Source organism: Argopecten irradians, chromosome 7, assembly GCF_041381155.1.
Source record: "Argopecten irradians isolate NY chromosome 7, Ai_NY, whole genome shotgun sequence".
In the NCBI taxonomy this organism is placed as follows: domain Eukaryota; kingdom Metazoa; phylum Mollusca; class Bivalvia; order Pectinida; family Pectinidae; genus Argopecten; species Argopecten irradians.
The window spans coordinates 28,130,330-28,149,051 of NC_091140.1; the positions used below are offsets into that span (position 1 = coordinate 28,130,330).

The 18,722-nt window shown below is 32.4% G+C and overlaps 1 protein-coding gene across 7 annotated transcripts in view; it reads left to right on the forward strand.

Annotated features, from left to right (window-relative positions):
- LOC138328044 (glutamate receptor ionotropic, kainate 2-like) overlaps nt 1–18,722 on the forward strand; it is a 67,785-nt gene that overhangs the window by 35,063 nt on the left and 14,000 nt on the right. For 2 of the 7 annotated variants that reach the window (XM_069274632.1, XM_069274633.1), the window contains exons 2-9: nt 720–851; nt 2,111–2,356; nt 7,293–7,471; nt 8,960–9,013; nt 12,394–12,612; nt 14,090–14,122; nt 16,441–16,545; nt 16,823–16,843. In XM_069274632.1, coding sequence (XP_069130733.1) covers nt 720–851; nt 2,111–2,356; nt 7,293–7,471; nt 8,960–9,013; nt 12,394–12,612; nt 14,090–14,122; nt 16,441–16,545; nt 16,823–16,843 — 989 coding nt within the window. The remainder of the gene's footprint in view (nt 1–719; nt 852–2,110; nt 2,357–7,292; nt 7,472–8,959; nt 9,014–12,393; nt 12,613–14,089; nt 14,123–16,440; nt 16,546–16,822; nt 16,844–18,722) is intronic. The other 5 variants (XM_069274634.1, XM_069274636.1, XM_069274637.1 and 2 more) reach the window with 3 other exon arrangements.

An 18,722-nucleotide genomic window follows, 5' to 3' on the forward strand; every position in this document is an offset into this window, starting at 1 on the left:
GATTCCCTATAAGTGTTAATTCAGTGATATCGACTGCCAATATGATACGTCCCTCTGGAATGTTACCTGCATTGATCGATCTTTCATTAAAGTCGCTTCTAAAGTATACAAATAAGCACTCTAAAGTTCTGAAAATCCTAATCATAGAGAATCAGGATGAATCAGGAGCAAGTACAATATCACAAAAACGGAGATAACAACAAAAGAACTTATTTCTGATGAAGTGTTGGGTAATCGGACCTGAGCATTAATATTTATTCATTTACACCACATAAATTATTGTCAGAATAAAAGGATCAAGGTTGACCTTACAGACCCATTACGTGTCTGATATTTAAATTATGTCAACAGCAATTTTAATGTCAGAACATTTGTATAGATAGCCAATGATATTATGACCCCAATAAATGCCAGATTCTCTCTGGCAATCCATATTAACAAGGAAGGTTCGTGTCACTGTTTGACCACGTGGTATAGTATATATTGAGCGGTTATAAGGGTGACTCGCGTTATGGAAGTTTACATTTTTTAAGAATGAAAGAATGGAAATAAGAAGAATAAGAGGAAAATAATGAAATTTATCATTAATGGTGGGTAAATTGATGTCTTGTGTGACTCTACATAGTAATCGAACTCATTTTACATTTGGAATATTATAAATGTTTTCATTTTTGTAATGTTCCATTAAGTAAATGGACATTTTGTTTCCTCATTTTCAGGTATCCTCCATCCAAGCCAAACCTCCGTATTTGACCTCATCGATGACCTCCTGATACGCATGGCCACAAATATTACCGTAACATATATCAACGCAACCACTTATGGCGAAAACCTCGACCACTACCAAAACGGTAAATTGGGTGACTTGTATTCCGTATTTGCACATTGCTAGAGCTCTTTGCCCTTGTGGAGGGATATTGATTATGACGTCATTGCTTTGCGTTAAGTCATATGTTTCAGAAGAAACACGCAAGTTTCTCTCTAAAGTAGTGACGTCATACTCCATGGATATCTATTCGCAAGGGAGGTAGTTTGCAAAGACGAAGTAGGGATATCTATCATAATTTTTCACCGTTTTATCAACCGTTACAGCATTGACATGACATAGTTGAAAGATGAGAGGAATAGTGATGTTCCTTCTTTATTTATAGGTATATAATGTATATATTTGAGTGGTGATGCTGATGATAGTTATAAATTTGAATTCTCTTTTTGTGATGTCCTGAAAAAATATAATTTTGCATTTGAACAAACACACGTATCAAGGAATCAAAAGCGAAGAATGTCATTGTTATATAAAGACAATAAGAACTGATCCAATACTGTTATGAATATCAGAGCATCATTTAGATCAGTGAAATTTGCAAAAATGTCAATCGGTCAAACAAGCCCACTTTCCACACTCAGTTTTCCTGATTAAGAAAACCAGGTCTGAAAATTTCATCTGTAAGAGAAATTCAATTAGACGCAGTTGTTGTCGATATCTTTTTACAAATAGTTAATTTTGTCAAATGTCATTGGCCTTAAAGAAATAATAAAGCTAAAGAATAGAAATGACAATTCCTGTAACCCCATTTTCTACGGATGGATGATTGGCAAAGAAAAAAAGTATTTCAGGACGTTTGATCTAAATATAGCAATATGGCCATTGGTTATACTTTTTTGATATTGGGGTTAATTGTTTTTAAGAATTTCAATAGGGCGGTAGAATTCCTGTTCCTGCGGCTCCAATCGAATGATCGTTAATGGCCATTTCAGAAAAAAATCTTTTCTTTTCTTAGCCGAGGTTCTTCTTCTTAATGTATCACTTGATAGCATCTCACTTTTAGCCCTGAATTCAGTGGAAACATGTTAAAGATTTTACATATGTATTGGCATTTCCCAAAACCTTATTCGTATTTCTATCAGGTGGTTTTAGGGGAATTTAACATTATTTAACATGAAAACAATATTTTAGATTGATAAGTTTTTATGGAAAGTAAAATTGATAAATGAATTAAATAAAACATTTCGATTTAAATAAAGCTGCATTATTTTCATTTACATCATTATATTTCGTTCTGTTACGAACATTTTCCTTTTGCTTATTGTTCATTTTTCTGTTTTGCAGCAGACGAACTTGTCAAAACACAGAAAATTTCAGCATTAGTAGGACATTTTAGTGAAACCTTTGCCATAGCAACAGAACATAACCGGATACCCTATTTTGTGACGGATATGGTACCCTGGAATTGGCGCCAACATCGATTCCTAATTAGGATTATTCCTGATATCAATATATACCGGATGGCCATATGTGACATTTTAAAATATTTTAATTGGATGCGCGTGGGAGTCTTATATGATAACGATGCCGGTAAGTTTAAAGTCAATTTCTAAACTATTTATTGTAGTTTTTCAATATAAATATCAAGATGGTTGCGCTTTTTAATGTATTTTGTAGAGAGCTTAGTACGATCACACAATAAAGTGAACAAGAAATAATATGAAAAATAACCCAAAAAGAAACAAAAGAACAAACATACAAAAAACTAACAAAAAAACAGAAAATGCGGAAATACCGCAGCCTCCCGAAACACACACGTACACTCCAAACGCAGCACGAAACACAAATGGAAAGCTTAAATGTTTTGATTAGTGCAATGACCTTTGATCAGCCTGCATCTCAATCTCTCATACGTGATTTTACTATCTCGGAATTTATAGAAAATAAAATTAGAAGCTGTATGAGACTTTACTTATGTAATGCCTTTTCATAACGAATTTTCACTTAAGGAATTCGTTTAAGTTAAAATATGTCAATGAAACTGAGCCCTGGTAATTGGTATGTCGACTTATTAATTATTACTTTTTTTAAACCAAACCTTTTCTTTTCACCAATGTTTTCAAACCAATTGCGTAAACTGTAAAACAACAACAAAAAAATGATCGCCTCTTCAAATATGGTTTACACTATAAATTTATATTAATATAGATAAATGATATGTCTACACAGTTCTCATATTTCCAACAACACAACCTTTTTAACATTAGAGTCCATCCATATTTGCTATATAACTGCCTATACATAATGCTGTTTGGTACTTTGAGTCTTCAACCACCGTCTCTATAGTGTCACAAGTATATCAGTGTTATCAGACTAACAGTTAATTGAACTGACATGACCGTAACCCGACAGCATCTAATTCCAGACAGAGCCCGTCTGATTGTCCGTTACCTGAGAACACACCAATTAATTGACCAGGCCCTGTACTCTGAACATTTTAAATATAACCATGTATTGTAGTGAGATGCATTGTTTTAGGCAAGGCAGTTCCCGCCAGTACACAGGCGAATAAACATTTACTTAGTGTAATCTATAGAGTCTGTTGTCATTATACAAAACAACGAGATATAACAGTCTCGAATTCTTATCCCTGACTACAAATTAAAACAAATGTAACTGTTTTGTCAGAGAAAAGATATGTGCGGCTTTATCATGGCCAGTCTACGAAAGTGATAAATTACTGCTTATAAAATGTTATATGACGTTATGATACTGAAACGATATCGTACTCTGATTATTTTTTATTAGTAATACTTGATCTAAATGCGTACCAATGCTTTGTTCTTTTCTGTAATATTGATATACAACACGTATTCTCACATGGCTCGTTATTATAGGATACAGTGGTGGTTATCGCTCTGTTGGTATTTGATAAAGCTGTATTTAGAAGCTTCATTGATATTTCCAATGCTACATCTAGCGCTACACGTGTTTGAAATAATGCAAAAACCTCCATATTTGTAATGTATACATAAGTAATTAGCTTTATATAATTCATATTTTAATACAGTTTTTTTTCAAATTTAGAATTTAACATGACATCGATATCGATGGTCTTGTTTTGCCATAACTCATTGTTGCTGTAATATCAGCTGAAAATATCAGGTTTCCTTACATATAACTTCAAAACAACCCGAACTAATTTGTAATATTTCATAAGATTGAGAAGGTATTTATTTATTTCGTTTCCTATTTGAAGCACAAACTATAAGTTCTGATTATAGAATGTGAAGTATCAAATCAATCTAATGCAACGATATAAAGTATCCCAAAGAGATCTTCGAACACTATTGACCGATAAAGTACAATTATATATTCTATTTAATGTAAAGATAGAATTATGTTTATTCTTTTCCTTGATAAAGAGGTGATTTTGATTTGTCCACACTGAAGTAATTACTTAAATATCACTACTTATATAATTCATATCCTACAGGCCTACGTTCGTTGGAATCCAAGACAAGAACCATTTATATTACATTTTTGACCAATACCATCAGAACATATGACTCTTAAGTGCATCAATGTATGGTGACTGTTAACATAGAAATGCTATGTTGTTATATGAAAGACCACTTTACAATGACACTGGTGGTCCATTTCGTTATTACATGTCAGAAATGTATCTATTTTATGACACAGTAACCTTTATTAAGCACCGGACTTGACGTGTTTATCGGTTTATGAACGCTTTTTGGCACATCCTAATGAATTAATTTCGTTTTTTTTCAAAATGTGTAACCATACAATTATCTCCGTATCGGTAACCCAGGGTCTATTTAACTACAAAATATCGATAATCGATTAGTTAATGACATTGACTCCCTTAATTCCCTTTTCGATATTTCTTGATATTTCCAAATTTTGCTAGAATTTCTAAAAACTATAAATTTCCCTTGTTGGTGTAACATTTTATTTGTCATTTTAGTGCATGTATCAATATGTTTCTGTATTCTGCTGCTTATTTCCGCGAGACATTTTTTTTGCGATTTTTACTGAAAACGGGAAAATTAAAATGGAGTAATTTAGTAAATCAATTGCTCTATTAGTGGATATTGCAAAAATATTCCTCAATCAAAAATCTATATAAAGTAATTTGATCAAACACTAATCTGTTCAATGAAACTATTGCAGTATATCCCATGATTCTGCGAAAAAAACGCCCAAGCTAAAAAGTATGATATTCTTTGATCAAATTCATATCTGTCCAATGAGACCATCACTGTATATGTCTTCAACTCGCGGAAATATCCCCCAAGCCGAAATATACATGCTATATTCTTTGATGAAACTCTTATCTGTCCAACGAGACCATAGCTGAATATATCTTGAATTCACGAAGGTATCTTCTAAGTCATATGTACATGATATATTCTTTGATTAAACTCATACCTGTCCAATGAGACCATTACTTATATTTCTTAAATTCATGGAAATATCTCCCAGGCGAAAAGGGCATGATCTACTCTTTGATCAAACTCTGATCTGTTCAACGAGACCAAAGCCAATGACCACACTCCAAAGGTCAATGACCCTCCTCCGCCAGGTTTCACGGGGTCGCGTTACCCCTCACATAAGGTTGTGATTATAGTCACTAGGGGATCTTGTCGTCATACATTAGCAGGATCCGTATTATTATTAACGATAAACTGACGTGAAGGGCCTGGTCATATAGACAAGACATATACATTCATATGTAGATATGTCTAGGTGATATCAATGAAACATTCTTGATGTTATGCTACATGTATGTATCTTATTTAAACCTGAAAACGAATTTTACTGTACAAAAATTGAAGCTTTGTATTATGATTAAATATATGAAAACAAACCTAAACAAATAAACTTTATCGAACGTTTCCTTGTCCGTCATTTGAGCAAAATAAGAGAAATGGCGATTGACCACAAAAAGGTAAATGCTTATCACAATAGAGAAGTAATCCCCACATTTTCTGTTGTTTTTCTAACAAGCAGCATTTTATGAGTCAATAAAAACTAAAGCAATTCCTCTATAGAGTGGTTTCATGACAGTTTTTTCTTGTTTTCATTACGTTTTCCTGGTTGACTGTCCGTTCAATGGTTGTATAGGGATGTCTCTTCTGAACTTTAGAAGATGCCGATGTCGTATCAAGAATGTATCACACAATCTGTCTGTTATCCTTGGATCATGTTATAGTTTGGATAAATCACTTGCATAACATTATCTGTAATGATTTTCATTAGATCACAGCCCAGCTAAACTAACGTGGTATTAAGATAAGCTTCGCCTCGCCTAATACTAGTTTATTTTAGACCCAATATTTTTCCGTATTAGGTCACTAAATATTTTAGACTCAAACTTTAATGGTATTACATAATTAATATACTGTGTAACTAATATTATTCCGCCTCACCCGATTTAAATTTCTTTTAAACCAAATAACTTTTCGCATTAGGTCACTAACAAACTGTATAACTAATGATATAAGACGAGATATCGGGAATTATTTGCAACGTAACCATGGTCTTTTTGCATTGTTTTCACTTTATCGACTGGCTGTGTACAAGGAAACAATTATGAAGCATCAAATGGTGTCCGCATCGCCATGAGCCCAACGGTCTGACACTTTATCCTTCTGTCCCTACAGAGGCTGCGTTTGACACATTATTTAGACTGCAATTCCTGAGAGTGTCACCGACTAGCACGCGCACGACACGCTGTCCCCTCGTGACACTGTTGCTGTACATCATCTTGTTTCTGGTTTACACAGTGTTTGACTTTTATTGTATATTGCAGCCTAAAACGACCATTTTACATAAAATGTAATCACCTCCCATGTGGATTTAGGGTAAATGCGAGGGTGGTATTACTGCTATTATTTCCAAGTCTGACTTTCTCTAAATGCCGAATGGTTTGAGCTTTCCAACATCGAGGCATTCCTAATGACGATATCCTACAGCAATGATCTTTCTTTCTCCGGCGACATTTTTCCTATGGGGACTTAACTGATCGATACCAGTGAAAGTCTCCGGCTGGGAAATGTGTCACCGGTGATTGATTTCTTGATTGTATTACTCCGTGAAGTTCCGGCGTCGTACCGGAAGTGGTTCTTTATGTCATATATAATTTCGTTACATCTCTCCGAAGAAAACATATTCATCGTGCAAACACGTGTGGATACTTGCAAAACATTCTTTTAGACGTATCATTTATTGTGTTCTTAAGTAATGCTGTTTTTTATCAACATGACATTATTCCTATTTTTTATTACGATTTGACGTAATTGTATTTCATAACAATTATCGGGAATTCTTTTAAAGGCATTCCCGATGAATCCCATGCATACCCAATCTGGAATAAGAAGTACATTTGTAAGGTATAACTGAAAAGAAACAATTTATTTACTTATAATTGACATATTTTTGTAGATGTCTATCTCAAAAATGTATTCGATTAATACTTAATTGCATTTTCTCCTAATTTCAGCATCGCAAGTTGTGATAAACTTAATAGGAAACTTTACCGATAGAATCAAAGCATTCAACATTCGTTATAATAGCACGAGTGCCAATGTGCGGAATGCACTTAAAGAACTAAGAGACAATTACTTTGAGAAATTCATCATTCTGTGTTCTTCCAAAAATGCAGACATTGTCTTAACACAAGTAAGTATCATTTTACATTCACTTTTTTATATCAATTAAGATAAACAGCTTTGACATCAGTGTATAATACGTCGATTTCGAGATACCAAATTGCTTTCGTAAAGTACGATTAACTCCCGATAATTCACATCTTTGGTATCTCGAAACCCCCACATTAGACACAGCTTTTAACGAGTAGTTTCATTGGTTTCAAATTTTGCAACGTCACCTCTGAACCTCGAGACAAGAGCTCAAAGAAAAACATGGACTAGCACTGGATTGTATTAAATTTAAAGGATTAGCTTGAAAGTTTGTATGTGATGAAGATATAATAAGAAAATGGGAGTGTACTCTAAAACGCAATACGAAGTGAGTGTGTCATTTGAATTTCGCTCACAAAATGATGACGTCACAATGGATACCTGCCCGTAAGGGACGTAACTGTAGTATACAAATACGGAATAACTCCATAACACAAAAGTCTTTTCAAATTATTTCTTCTGTTTTATCCGTGTCATCAAATTCCCATTCCAAGTCGTGACTATACTTTAATATATGGAAGAATCTCACAGTTAGTATATGTGCAATGCGTTTTATTATTATTTGGCCGTTTCGATTTGTACTTCAAAAGGTCAAATTATCTTTCAAATGATTTCGTGACACCAAATTTTGACCCCATTTTTTAAGTTTTACACAAGAAATGTGTAATTTTCAGTTTAACGACAAAAAAAAATAACAAAGACAAATAGCAATGTTGACATTCTCTAAGAGGATGCAACTTGTCCCTAATATAAAATCATTGTATCATTATCAAAACATACAATACTTTTTGTGACAGTCATTAAGCAGGAATTGTTTTAATCAGTAAACTACAAGTCTACACCAGCTTCAGAATAATCGATAAAGCTGATAAACTAAATAAATGCCAACAGCACTTATCTAAATAATAAATTTAACATCGTTCACCAAAGCTAATGACAATAGGCTTTGTTTTTACAATGCGCATTAAGTGTTCCCTCAACTGTGTCGGCAATAGAAGATCAGGCGTATCGGGAGATAGCAACTAGATGTATGAACCATTAAATTACTTGTTGTCTTTTGTCACGCGATTTCTGTGGAAACTTGATATAATTTATGGTAGCGATTGGATAATTAACGCGTCTGCGTGCAAACTTTACGTGGGAAGCTTTTGTTAGGCTATGTATTAAAAAAGATCAACATTGGGGAAATCTTTGTTCTTTATATAACGATGATTGTCATCAACCCAATCACTCTTTGTATTTGCCTCATTGTCCATAAAAAGAGCATACTGACATCTCTATTGAATTCATTTTTATTTCTAAATCTAAACGGAAGCGGTATTTAGAACAAAAATGAAAACCATCAATAGAGATGGAAACATACATTTTTCAATTTTGTCTATGTGTATAATGTAATACCTTTAATACTGAATCGTGCTGTATTTTTTTTAGGTATAAAAACAAACTAATTTTGTTTGTTTGTTTTCAGGCATTGTACTTAAGCTTACTTTCCCGTCCAAATACATGGCTAGTTGTTAATATGGTAAGTGAACATATCTCAACTCTATTCAAATATTGTGTAACATTTCATAGTGTTTGAATAATTACATCTGTTCAATAATTGGTCGATCCTTTAATTGATTGCAGTAGTCTTCCTGACAATCAACATCTAAGGAATACTCTTACATTATGTAATATATCAATTAAGGCTATCAGGTATTGTAATTTGGTTCATGTCAAAGTTATAACTGTTAAAACGTGTTCATTTGTAAAATCATATTAAAATTCATCGATGATATAAAAGATAAATGAGAATAACCTACACTCGTGATAGGAAGAATGACGTTTTTTTCAACTTTTAAAAAACAACCGATTTTCAAACGATTACCTCTTGTACCTATGACCACATATTAACATGCAACATATTTGGGATAAGTTTAATATGTGCTGATGTGTCGGCGGTTATTGCAATTTTTTCAACTATGAAGAAATATTTCATATTTTATCCCAAGGTAATCTATAAGCAGATGGATGTTGAGTTAGTCCTCATTGGAAGCTTATGATATGTATTTTTGTCTCAGCCATCGGTTGCATTTTTATGTGATCATATCGCTCAATTTAAGAATTTAAAGGTTTTCCACCAAAATCTGTTTCTTTCATGGTGTCTCCTTCCGCTCAAAGAAATAACTGTTTAAACGCCAGATAGATATTTGCATAAAGAAATGAAAAGAAAAATATGGAGAATTTCTTATTTTGCTGAGAACTTTCTACCATAAGAATAGGCAAATGTAGAAAAGTCAAGCATTAAATGGAGTCTTGCTCAATTGATCTTCCATTACGCCGTATCACCATAACTAACTGTTTCTGATTCCTTGACCAAACTCACTCAAACCATAGCATCTGTTTTATCAGTTCTCAATAATTTGCCTATTACCTAGTTCATCCCAGATTTCTGCGGTGATAAAATGTTTTCCTTTAAGCTATTAGGTGACACTAGAAATGAACAACGCTAAAAATCGACAACCGTTTGCGCTCTCATTTCACGATCTGGATATGCTAATCCCTTTCGATTTACTGTAACTGGGGACCACCCGGTCGCATTATAACAACCGGACGATCTATATAAGAACAATCCATCGCTGTGTTATTTCAAATTAAACGACAAATGCAGATCGTTGAGGCTTTTGCAACATTACGCTGGTCGCAGACAGGGTGATAAGCTTTGATGTAGCTTATTGTATTGAAAAACCACATCAGCTAATGCATTTTGTTCTGAAACACTTGCTAATGTTACCCAACGTCCAACAGCTTGACACATAAAGTAATTTCCTTTTTTCTTTTTCATTGAGGCCATAAACTCACTACGAAAATTAATGGCAAAACGCTAAGAATAGAATCACGATAATATCAGGATGTCAACATCGATTTTTGGATTATTACTTTATGGTAGTTTGAAATGGTGTCTTTCACATTATTTTTAATGTTTTAAAACTATTAAATGATAATAAATTAATTGCTTAAGAAATTAACTATTTTGTTGCAGGAAAATCAAATGAATTTTTAAATTTAGCTTTATGCAACGCTGTTACACAGATTGAACGCGATTCTTAATGTATTTGTTGATGATGTTTAAAGCATATTCATGTTTTTCCAACGGTATGAATCATGAATCGGTGGTTGATTATAATATTTTCCAACATTATAAAATGTAATTGGAAGTCAATATACGTAATTACACGTGATTTAATTACACGTAATAACAACGTGATATGAACAGAATGTCATTCCCGTAGATTTTCATTGAATTGTATAAAAACGATCATCTCTTGCTTTACCACTTCTTCATTGAAGAATACAAAACTGATTTTTGGCCAAGGTCACACACCAACAGCTCATTAGGTCAAAGTGAGTTGAAGTAGAGCTAATAGATACAAAAAAGATCAAGGCTGTCAATCAATCAAAGTATATGAAGTTTTGCAGTGGCTTAGGGCTAAAAATGCAAAATCAATAATTATATTGAAACGCTGAAGATATAACATCATACAAGAATACACAACAATAAAATAAAACTAGTTATCTGCCTCAAGCAAAAGAAGTAATTGTTTACTTTAAATTGGTTTGAAGATTCAAAAAAGTCTAATTCCGAATTCATTAATATTTTTTCCCTCTTTTATCGAAATCATTTCAACTATTTCACATTTTAGTTTGATCTTTACTTTAGGTTAATTTGTCATTATTTAATTCTATTTTTGCCTTAAAATCAATAAAGATTCCTACAAGAACATAGAATTAATCTTGATTGCGTTTGTGTCTTCTGTAAAAAAATCATGAATTTGTTTTTGGAAAGATTGTGAATATCATCTCTGATTATTTAAACTAGATGTATCATTGATTTTTTTTCATTCTTTTCAACCTTGAGTTTGGATTAAATACAATCATTTTTAAGAGGTGTCTCTCTTTAATAGAAAGAATAGTTGTTAAAAGAGATCAGAGTTTCGTTAACTGACTCATGAATTAAGGAGAAACACTTTCCTTTTACAACCGAGGACATATCTGTTACTCTTTGTAAATTGTTTTGTATTTAACAACTAGTAAAATGCAAGTTACATTACATTCAAACTAATGCGTCCCATGCGATCTACATAAAATCTACAGATAGATGGCGCCAGCGGTATTTGTTCGCCCTGCAGTTTTACGATGCATATTGTAACAACAAATTAAATGGCTATTTTACATTTAGACAGCATGTTTTGTTTTTGTGTATTTACGAAAGTACATGGCAATTTTCACTTTTCAGTTATTGTCAAATAGACCACAACATGTATTTTGCAGATATTACAGGGAAAAACATATCTAGTTAATTATCTTTTCACGACTGCTGAGAGAGTAGATTAACGTACTGCTATATTACTCCTCTTTCTTACAATGATAAAGATCAAAGTAAGTAACTTGATATGCTATACACTTTTTGGCGCTTAACTTCATAATATACTTTGAACAGGTTTTATTAGTTTAATGTCCTATTAACAGCCAGGGTCATGTAAGGACGTGCCAGGTTTGTTGGTGGAGGAAACTTGGAGAAAAACCACCTACCAACGATCAGTACCTGCAAACTGCCCTACATAGGATTCGAACTTGAAAATACTTTGATTCAACTGACTTTCGCGTGCGATTGAATTTCGCGTATTTTATGAGCAATAAATAATCGCGAAACAATATTTTCCGCAAAGGTGGTTCTAGCACAGAAGAATCATATTAATCTAATCTAAATCGGGAAAATGAATCGTCATGAATAAGTCACTATGCAAGAAATTGTGAAATTAAGTCATCACGATTATAAGTTGGTTTACATTATAACGAATGCTGAGAGTTTGTCCAATGTTTACTTTGCCCTAACAACTGCTCTGGTTTTTTTCTTTCCAGGGAGTGGACGATATAGCCTTAGATAAATACATTGATTCCAGAGCAAACATGACGTCACTGTCGCTCATGCTTGATACCAACACCAGTTTTTGTGCCTTGACCGGTTCAAATTGGACATTGAGCAATGCTGTTTACCACGACTCGTTAAAAATTTACCAGGCTATGCTTGACTTCAACAACGGCTCAGGCAGATTCCAAATGCTCAAAACCTTAAGACAGGTAATTTCATCCAAAACAGCGATGCATGTTGTCAATATATTAGACCTAGATCCATCAAAATGTAAACCCGTAATGATTTTGTTACTATGTGAACTTCATGAACGTATCTTGCACTTATCAATTACATACTTCATTTCTATAAGAACGTATACATGTGTTTTCCATGTGTATATTCCGTACATCCCGGATATGGATTAACTGAACTAAACTGTGGTGTTCATTAAAGAGAATAATACGCAAGTTTGGCAGGGGGAGGGAATCATTCGATATGGTATGTGATAAATGAAACATCTGATATCAAGAAGTGAAGCAGAAAGTCTCTGCGAAAGGTCAAGATCACTCTGTATACATTTAGACCTACCCACAGGTGTTCTGATTACTGTTGTTTTAAGATCGAAGATCCTAACAGGTGTATTTTTTGGTGTTATGTTGATGGACACGTTTAATCGATTATTCACCAATGAAGACATGGGGGAAATTGTGTTATAGGTTGACACTTGCAAGTTTCAAAATACTAGTTGATATTGAAGGCAAATAGATAGGTAGAATATTGCATAGGAAAAAAATACCTTTTGCAAAGGGCTTGCCGAATGCAAGTAAAACTATATATCGTGTACTAAAGAATGATAGGAATCGTATGCGACAACATTTTGAGTTAAAGAATACGAACGTAAAAATATTTGTTGGCTTGGGGATTTTATTTACAGTTATCGAAGTTGTTTATTATTTGCTATTGACACAACACACCACAAAATACATATTTTGTAATATTATAAAAACATATGCACGTTAAATCATAAAGCGCGTATTTACAAACTAATATCGTACTGGAGAAACATGAAATGTTCTTCAGTGTCGGATTTTACGCCATTCATTTCGTTTAGCAAATATCAGTTCATGACGTCATCTCATTGTCATGATTTCTTTATCATAATAACACACATATGCCAAAATATACGTAAGTCATGAAATATTACGGTAAAATACAAAAAAAATCCCGCTCTTTGTCAACAAAATTGATTAAAAAAATAATATAGATGTTAAGTGTTTCTATGTTGAGAAGTAAAACTTATGGTTACCAAAAATACGTAATTATATCTCATTGCTCATGAATAGATAACTTTTACTTGTGAATTATGTACCTCCCCTTAACCAATGTTGTTCCAATGTAAAACATTTGTATCGATGTTTTTTATCGTTCCTCCTCAGCCCTTCTCTTCCCTGTATATTCTTGCTTTGCATATTACAGAGGTAGCTCCCTTCAGGGAAGGAGTCCATTGTGACGTCATTATTTTGTGAGCACAATATACGTTTTTTCCAAACATTATGACATTACGGCTACAAACACATCACACTAAAATCAATACCTACCCGCAATGACACATAACTCTGTAATATGCAAATACAGAGTATCGTCGTGTCGTAGTTGATACCATTAGCAATTCTATATACCAATGTTTGTATTTCATACATACAGCATGGCGAATCTGGAAATTTCCTCGAGAACGAAGTGAGATCATTGTTTTTATTTTCTGATTTACTTTGTTTTCAGTTCTTTATAGTTCACCTGTTTATTGTACAACTCTGTCATATATTGTATTTGTATATTGTCAGTTCTTAACATTCTGCTTGGTAGTGATATGTACTTTGTGGTCCATCACTCTTCTTTGATCTACCTGTGTAACTGTCATGTCTTTGTCGTGCATAATTGACCTTCAACAACATGACCCATTAATAGATTTTACATTTCACTCGTACACGTGCAAATAGATAGGTCTTCACGTGTCACCAAAAAAGCAATGTTTTAGATATATATTTCTCAGGCAAAATGGATAAGTCGCTGTGATAAAATGGATTCTTTTTGCATTTATGGATTTTTTCTTTTCATTCATAATTCCTTGAAAGATAAAAAGCATCAACTTCATTTTAATCTAGATAATCCTCCTCTGTTTTATCAGTCATGATTCCGTGAAAGGGAAAATAATAACCAAGTTTTAATCTGGATAGTCTTATCTAGATTTATATTTTAGTTATGTTTATACTTATCTTTTTAACCATTGTTATGAAAACATGTATTTTTCATTACTAGTATGATATTCAGTATGGCATTAGCAGCAGCAAATTGTTAATTGACAAAATTATTAACCTCGACCAAAAATAATAAACAAAACTCAAGTGCAATTTTCTATGGAATTTCGAAAAAAAAGGTTATGTCATTTAGATGTCCCTTTCCTAGTCATGAAGTATACCCAAACTTCAAAGGTATCAGTTTCCTAGAGTAATTCATGATAATATTGGTAATAGAGAGTGAATGATATTCTTGTGTTTTTGTGAAAACAAACAGCATAAAAGGTGAAAAACATATCAACAAATAAAGCATGGGTCTACTAACTTATTTTTATGTGCTTATATAAATATTTGGATGAAGTCAGAAAGAAATAGATATCACACATCAAAATAAATAAACACATACAGAACATTTGACGACAAACATAAACATGCAAATCCATCCTACCTTCACAACAATTAGTTTTTATAGTTTCCTGGTCATTTGTAACCTCTTTAAAAGTGTGACTGTTTTTATTTTTGAACTATGATCTTACGTTTGAATTAAAAGAATCCAAAATAATCTATTTTACATCAAAATAATTTCTATACCGCACGTGCGTTTAATCAGTAAACACCAACAATATCTTCACTTCAGATTCATTGATGACGTCATCGTTGTGTTCCTTGCAAAAATTATCACTAATCTCCTTGAAAGCGTTGAGAAGTCAGTCGTGCAAACAACACAGCAGCACTACATCATAACAGCTGCTAAGATCAAAGAAATTAATTTTTGATTCTAATCTGGTAATGATATTTGATCCCCACTTAAAATGTTTGATCTGTTTTGAAACTATTAAAAAATAGTCAAACGATTTTTTATTATTATCAATTCTTCAATAATGCAATTTAATTATAAGACATAGTTTTATCTGCAACTCGTTTGATATTTCAATAAGTACATTCATGTACGGGCTTGGACTGTTTCTGTAACCAATGTTAGATGCTGTTATGGTTGAAAACATTTGATTTTTATTACTGTTAGATGCTGTTCTTGTCATAATAATATAAAGTCATTATCATAAAACACTATTATGTTAAAACTTTTTTCTTGGTTGTCCGTCGAATATTCATATTTGAATTATTTTATTTGGTAGAATTGAAACATTCTGTTCTTTTATATTAACACGACAGTTTTTTTTTAGATTTTTTAATAGTAGTTTTTATCACACTTATACAAAAGCTTACCTGGAAAAACTGCACCTGTCTTTTACTAAATATAAATCACTCGTTTGCTAATGCATGCTAAGTTTTCCTAGAACCTTACAGAATAGCATGTATTCATAGCGGTCACCTGGACTAAAGTTCACATATGTTATACGTATCACCCAATCAAAATATAAACTTTATTCGCTCACGTCGTCGTGTATTTGTCACATTAGAGATTGGTCCACTAAATCTTAGATCCATTATGACTCGGAAGTTACATGTTTCTGGAAATCAAGGAACCTTTTTGCAGAATGGAAACTAATCCTCACTAAAATATTACTACATGCAGGTCTACGGGAAGATTCTGATCTTTAAGATTGTAAAATAACTTTTTTTATCTCTCTTTGATATTTTATTTAAACGTAGCTTAATAGATGTATACCTCAACTCACCAAACAAGAAAAATAAAAATACATACCACTATGCCACACTGGAAGATTTGTAATTAACTATTTAACGTATTTATTTTTTGTAAATGCTGGGTATTCATCGTTCTTCTTAATTGTTTTTCAGATAACTATCGACGGATGCACTGGCCATGTAGAGTTCACAAAGGCTGGGAAGAGAAAGGAGACATTTCTCAGAATGTCTACGCTGGCAACTCTGAAGAATGGCACAGTGAGTTTTGAAATTGTGACATTAACACATATGTAGACGATACATGTAGTATAAGACTTTGGAAAATGTGATTATGTCGAATCGCCAATATATGTTTATATCTACATTTATGAATATAGAAAGTAAACCCACCATCAATATCTAAAAATCATGTATAAATCAATATTAATAGTAGTGTTGCACCTAGTTTTTTGAAGCTTTGCAAAACTACACGTCAATTTCTAGTTTAAAAATAAGTAGATTAAAAATAAATATAATCCACCTTTTCTTTATGGAGACCAATGAATCAGATTACCAGGTAAGACCGATTGCTTGATTTTTTTTCTATGTAGAATCGGATTAAGGATGCGATAATTTGTTCATATTACACAGAAAACGTCTGTTTTTACGTTACACATTTTTTTATTCAGAATTTTTTCTTGTATATTTTAAACGCACAAGTCGCTGTGATAATTATTAGCGTAATCGTTTACCTACAACACTGAATTTTTTAAAAATAAACGTTAATGTAATTTTTATGGGTTTGTCACGTGACGTGATGCACAGCCTGCAGTTGCGTTAATGTCGTGGCATGATTATCCACCCATAAGAAGCCATTGTTTTTAAAGTGTGGCATGATTTGCATCAATACGATAGTTGCTTCAACTAACCGTACAACAAACAATTTTAAGCATATATATACGTGTATTTATAATTTAAAAGAAAATATGAATATTAAAAATGTTAAAAGATAAATTTGCAATGTTGCCTAAAACATCATAGATTAAACTAGAATTTATAATATATGTTATTTCAGTTAATAATTTTATTTTGTTTTGTTTTGAAATATTGCTCAACTAATTATCTACTTAAGGTATAAATTGTAAACAATTTGATCCAAATAGGTCGAACAATAGACGATTGTTTTCCATTTAGTTTTTATTGATACTGAATTATCAATTTTAATAAAGTTTGAATACTTCTGGTTTAACAGAGCACGGATAACCTCAATAAGCCACCTCATATATAAACTTTATACTTAACCGTTTTTTAAACACACCGAAAAAAATATTCTCTTTTGTTTCTCTACTTTTATTCTTTCTCTCTTATCAATTTTTTGGGTTTTTTTTCTTTTTCTTTTTTTTTTACCTCTAATTGATCTTATTTATTGACTTAACCTGGAAACCATGATCATACAAAGCTTGTATTGTTTAGGGTATGTTTTAAAACAATAATTTGACATAGCGAATATTAATTAACGAATATTCAACATGATTGTTTGTTTGTAATTTCGATTTTACATTTTATCGATTACTGTTGAAATCGTAACTTTTTTTCAATTTTTTTGTTGTTTTCCTTTATCATTGGAAATTCTAGGAAAATAATGTTGGTTTTTTTTTCTAGAAATCGTTCATCATGTTTCTTTCTCCATTGCCTACATGTCATTCTATAAGTTGAAAAATATCTCAGTGAAAAGACAATTTTGTTTGCATTGTTTTTTCTCAATTTTTTATATTTCCAACAAAATAGTATCGGCTATTCTGCAGTAGTAGTAGTCTTTCACCTCTCTTCTCTCATACATTTTCAACTAAATATCCCCTTTAAAGTAAAACCTTCCTCAATACCCCAAGGGTTACTATCACTGTTGTAATATTCACCCTTGGAATATATCACAGCCAAACTAAAGGCAGTTCTGGAGAAAAACATCACAGGCCTACAAAAAACATTTTATGGAGAACTACTTATTGCATCAACGGTCGCATACAGAGCCTGCACGGTTGCAATGATATATTTCAAAGGTGGATATTATGACATTGATAATAACCCCTAGAATATCGAGGATGAAATAGAGCATGTTACCACTCCCCTTTCTCTACCGATTAACATGTAGATCGCCTTCAAAGCATCCATATTGTTGCGACAATTAGTTTCAAATTCATTTTGAAACACATTTTTGTTTTGATATGATGCTGGATAATAAGTGTAATAATGAATTCATTACACAATTTATCCTATACATATATAGCTACATTAAACAATGATAAAAACAATATAACAGTTATAGAAAAATATTGCTTTCATGACAATATCCAAAGCGACAATATGATTTCGCATTTCTAATTCTTTAGTTTTTGGATTTTAACATTAAATTCAGTCAATTTATACTTAACATACCTACTTTTAAGAAACCAAAAATC